Source organism: Verticillium dahliae, genomic scaffold (genome assembly GCF_000150675.1).
Source record: "Verticillium dahliae VdLs.17 supercont1.5 genomic scaffold, whole genome shotgun sequence".
Taxonomy (NCBI): domain Eukaryota; kingdom Fungi; phylum Ascomycota; class Sordariomycetes; order Glomerellales; family Plectosphaerellaceae; genus Verticillium; species Verticillium dahliae.
In genome coordinates this window covers 1,362,398-1,367,766 of record NW_009276938.1, presented here as the reverse complement: position 1 = coordinate 1,367,766, position 5,369 = coordinate 1,362,398, and the positions used below count along the sequence as shown (strand labels likewise).

Sequence of the window (5,369 nt, the reverse complement as noted above, 5' to 3'; positions counted from 1 at the left end):
CACCTTTGAAATCCCAGGGGGTTTTTCAGACGAGATAAACACAATAAAAACATTTATTTACAAATACTGGGGGGCACGGAACCATGGAAGCGAAGTCACGTTCAAGCAAGTAGCTGGCGGGGCAACGCAACCCCCATCACCTCCGCAGGGCTTAGACAAGATCCTGAAAGAGCTGCGAGATCCCCGCCCCCCGAAAGCCCTCCAATACGTGGGGGGGGGGGAAAAAAAAAAAATCGACTTTTTCCCCCCCCCCCCAAAAAATCACCGGGGCCATCAACTCCATGTTCTTGTGGTCCATCGCGCCCAGGTCTGCTGCGTCTACCTCGAAGACCTGTCGTCCTTTCCCGCGGCGTACGAGGAAAAAGATAAACACGTGGAAGCGCTGCCGCTGGTTCACGCGAGGATGGACGCTGCAGGAGCTCATTGCCGGACAAAGACGTCCGCTTCTACGACAACGCCTGGCGCACCATCGGGACCAAGTTACGACTCAGGCGCCAGCTGGAAGATGTCACCAGCGTCAATTCCCGTGTTCTGGACGGCCGCACGCCGCTCGGGGTCATTTGCGTGGCGGAGAAGATGTCGTGGGCAGCCCGCCGAACGACGACGCGGAAGGAGGACATGGCCTATTGTCTTCTCGGCCTCTTCGGCGTCAACATGCCGCTCCTGTACGGCGAGGAAGACAATGCGTTTCTGCGGTTGCAAGAGCACATTATCCAAAAGACGAACGATCTCAGTATTTTTACTTGGTCTCCGCCGTGCCTGGTCGCTCGTCCCGAGGTCGATGTCGCGCGGGGCTGTCTTGCCGAGAGCCCCGCGGACTTTGCCTCCTGCAACTTCGTGTCAAGGAGGGACACGTTTGGGATGATGGAGCCCGAGTTTGTCATGACCAACAAGGGCATCCGGCTCGAGACGTCCAGGGACTTGGTCTACACGACAGTCTCGCCCGTGGCGGGCGAGCTCCGCACATCGTACATCCTGCGTCTAGGCTGCTACACTGGCCTGCAGAACGCCGTCGAGATTGTGGTGCCGCTGCAGAAATGGGGCCGCGACATCTTCGCCCGGGACCCGTCCCGTCCCAACACGTTCAACAAAGTCGACTATGTGGAAAAGCCTGCCTTTGAAAAACGACAGACCATCTACCTGATTGTGTCATTGCCAGCCCATACCTCCATACGCCAGAGCCAGACGCTCCTTCCACTGTTCCAACGAGCTGCCTCCTGCATGGCAGTGCTGCACATCGAGCCCCTCGCGTGCCCAGACGTCATGGCGTACGTCTACAACAGGTGGCCCTCGAATCACTTTGACGCCGAGCGGAATCTGTTCATGGCGTCCGTGGGCATGCTCGGAAAGCAGTGGACGGCCTGCCGTTTTCATGTTTCGCCCGCGGACTTGAGCGATGCTGGATCGCTGGATGATGAGCACGTCATGCTTCCCGCTGTATTCTATCTCGTGGTTATCTGGAGCATTCGACCTTCGCCCAGAAACGATGAGGAGTTTTCCTACCTTCTCCTCGAGCGTCCCGCGTGGGAACAAGATTTCGAAACCGATGCCATTTCTGAACTCTTGACCGAAGTGGCGGACAATTTCAAAAGCCCATATAACTTGCAGAAGGCCCTCGCCATACACACAGACACAGGAAGAGACTGGAATAGGCCATTAACCATCGTGAGAACCATCGGCAGACGAAGGCAGCCTTTATCAATAGATTGCACCAGGCGAGTCGAATATGACTCTAGGGTCTGTCTAGGACCCGTTTGGCGTGTGAGCATCAACTTTGAAGCAGGGGAAAGTTACTAGTCTATAATAATACCAAATGGGGCATCTTTTCGGTGGAACACGAGAGCGAGATTATGAATGGAGGAAAAGGGTCCTTCGCAATATCGGCACCGAGTAGATCAATAGCCACAAGATGCCAGTGTGGATAGACCGGCCTTCTGCCTGCGATGTTTACGCATGCCCACCTGTAGATGCATGCATACTCGGAACATGTTGTTCGCAGCCCAGACTTGGATTCCATGGCTCATGTTTGCAAACTCTCTGGAGACCTCTGCAAGTACTCTCCCAACCTTCAAGTGCGACCTAGAAAGGACTACGAAGTGTCGTTCAGACCGATAGACAAGTTCGTTATCCGGTCACTCAAAAACCTCCAAGAGTCACTTGCGAAGGCACCCAATAGTACCGCGAAAGATCACGAATCCAGGGTCACAGTGCCTGCCCAATCTGAATTTCATCAGACATTGACAGACCCCGACTTCCAGCCCGAAATCTATGAGCTCCTCGGTGTTCCTTAGACCCTCAAAGGGCCAAGGGTAAGCCCAGTTGCAGGTTGCAACAGAGTGCATCCGAATAGATAGACTATGTAACACCAGCATCCGCGCCTAGCTTTTCGAAGCTAAATATATCGGATATACTACTAAGGAATTCCTTTAACTTCCTAAGCTAGAACTATATCCTTACTATAAGTACTATAAAGGAACCTACTACTTATAGCTAAGCTATTAATAGCCCTAATAAAGATAACTAGGATAAAGCTATGAATTTAGAATTTTAGGAATTAATAGATTAAGATACTTAATCCTTAATTAATAAAGATACCCTATTTAAAGAAGCTAATATATACTAGGGGGTAGATAGGTTTATAAAATAAAATACGATATAAATAAGAAATTAATAAAATATAAAGCTAGATAGGTAATATAGGGATTTAACTAAATTATTAATATAGATTACTTAGATACCTTTAGTATTACCTATAGACCTAAGAGCTATAGATTAGGTTTTATATTAAGTCTAAATCTAGGCTAGGATTTTAAATAGTTAGATATTAATAAAACGTTTATTTATATAGATATAGATAAAGATATATATATTATTTAACCTACTAGTTTCTCTATATAAGATAACTATATATATAAGCTAATTAAAGCCTTATATAGGTTAAAGTAGTCCCCTAGGCTCTAGTACGAAAATCTACTTAAAGGTTTAAATAGCTTTATAGGAGTTATAAGGGTTAGAGTCTTATAACTACTCTAGTAGCTTAAATAAAAGCTAAACTATAATAATATATATCTTATAAAATAGAGAGAGATTATAGCTATAGAACGATATAGTTTTTATAATATTCTATAGAGCCGTTCTATAATAATAAGTATTTAAGTTCTCTAATACCCTATTAGCTAGAGCTTAAAATCCGACTCTACTTCCCTATAAGTCTAGAAATAATCTAAGCGCCTTATCTACGTATAGCTATTAAGGGTTAATCTATTATATATAGAGGGTACCCCCTAGACCTATTTTTTAGGTTTTTAGATCTTAATAATTATCTAATTCTAACTATACTCGTAAGCTCCCCTTATATAATAATTCCTATCTAATTTATATATTCTTAATTATTATAAATAAATACTTTCTAAGATACGCTTTACTCCTATTAGGATTAATCTAAGTATTTCTCTTAGTTAATTATAACCTTTTTCTTAATTACCCCTTAACTTATTTATCTTCGATCTAAACGAAAAATATACTATTTTATAGCTCTCGTTAAGGGCTATAAAAATCTTTAATCTATTTTTCGATTTAATATCTCCTTCTAGAGATATAGCTACTTTTATCTCTCCCTTCCTTTTATCTATTATTATCTCTTTATTCTATAATTAAGCTATACCCTTAATCGTTACTTAATACCTCCTATATCGATTATAATATATATTAATAAGCTTAGGTTTTAATATATTAGAATCTAATTTAGGGGTATTTATATTACCTTTAAAGGCTATATTATTCTATTATACTAATAATATAATTATAATTAGTAAAAGGGCTTTATTATTTATATAAACCCTAATCTAGTACTTCTACTATACTTATAAGCTCTAAATAGGTAGGGTATCTAATAAGTCTTATAATAAGTAATTCTTAATTAATTATCTACTTCTCTAAGTTACTATTACCTATATAAGTGTAACAAGCACGGGTCGAACAACCGGCCGCAGACAAACCCCACGTCAGAAGATCCAGGGTCACTGATAAGATAAGGCTTGCCAAGGCTAGGTCACGTGACAGGATCACCAGGAAACAGTGATCCAGGACCAAGGATCACTATTATGCTTGGATCACCGTGAGCCGTGATCCAACATAAGAGGATCACGATATAACAGTGAGCCATCCAACATGAGCTCACCACCTAACACAACAAGGACAGGATGGCAGGTATATAAGGACGGACATTCTGGACTTGTAGATACATTCCTTCTCACGACAGTGATCAATCTAAGTCTTACCTTGTATTCATTGTAACGAGTGCGCAACGCCTTACGACACCACATCGTCTCAGAGTCACAACCTAAGCTTCTGCAAACAGCAACCCTAACCCTCTGACAGTGTTCCCCCTTCGGAAGCTGCCAGGTCGTAACATTTTGATCACTCTTGTTCAGTAGGTTTACCTTGTGACACTGAGCAATACTTACCACAGGAACAATGTCCACCAACAGCGTCGGAAACAGCGCCAGCAACTTGGCCGCTATGATCCAGGAGCTCCGTTCGGAGAACGAACAGCTCCGAGCCTCAATGCAACAACTTCAAGGCGGAACGAGCATGAAGGCTCTTCCCCCTCAGTCATTCGACGGCAACCCTAGGGCACTTCAGTCTTTCATCACCCAGGTACGCCAGTACCACAAAGCCAATGAGGGCCAACTTAAGTACTGGGGCGAGAAGGTCGCCAACGCCTCCTCTTACCTCAAAGGGGACGCCTTGCACTGGTTCGAACCCTTCATTAGGGACTATTCCACCCACACCAAGAAAGAAGATATGAAGCAGGCCACCCAGGACATCTACGCAGGTATGAACGCATTCGAAGAAGCCATTAAAGGAGCGTTTGGGGACGTGGACGAGGAACGACAAAACGAAAGAAAAATCCTTCAGCTCAAACAGACGGGGCCAGCCACTAAATACGCCACGGAGTTTCGACTCTTAGCCAGTCGACTCGATTGGACAGAGTCCGCTCTCATGGCCCGTTTCTACGAAGGACTCAAAGACGCCGTCAAGGACGACCTCATTCGGGAGGATAGACCCGAAACCCTCACCGAGTACATCGCCATGGCCGTCAAAATCGACGATCGCCAGTACGAACGCAGAATAGAAAAGGGACGAAAGCCCGCTATAGGACCATGGAACCCTCGCATTCCCCACCATCGATCCAATCAAGGACGCAAGTACCAGCACGACAAACCCCGCGTCAGCACGGCTTGGGGACAGACCACCCATGCAGGACCCATGGAGCTCGACAATACCAGACATGGCAAACCGAAGGATCTCAAGGACATGAAATGCTACAACTGCGGCAAAAACGGGCATGAATCCACCACATGACT

The 5,369-nt window shown here is 45.2% G+C and overlaps 1 protein-coding gene across 1 annotated transcript; it reads left to right on the top strand.

Moving 5' to 3' along the window:
- Positions 1-576: 576 nt before the first annotated feature.
- Positions 577-2,291, top strand: VDAG_03412 (uncharacterized protein; the record flags this gene model as incomplete). The annotated part of the gene is made up of 2 exons (XM_009657277.1): positions 577-1,737; positions 1,968-2,291. The coding sequence occupies 2 exons, from the start codon at positions 577-579 to the stop codon at positions 2,289-2,291; spliced, it is 1,485 nt and encodes a 494-aa protein (XP_009655572.1).
- Between the last annotated feature and the right edge of the window lie 3,078 nt (positions 2,292-5,369).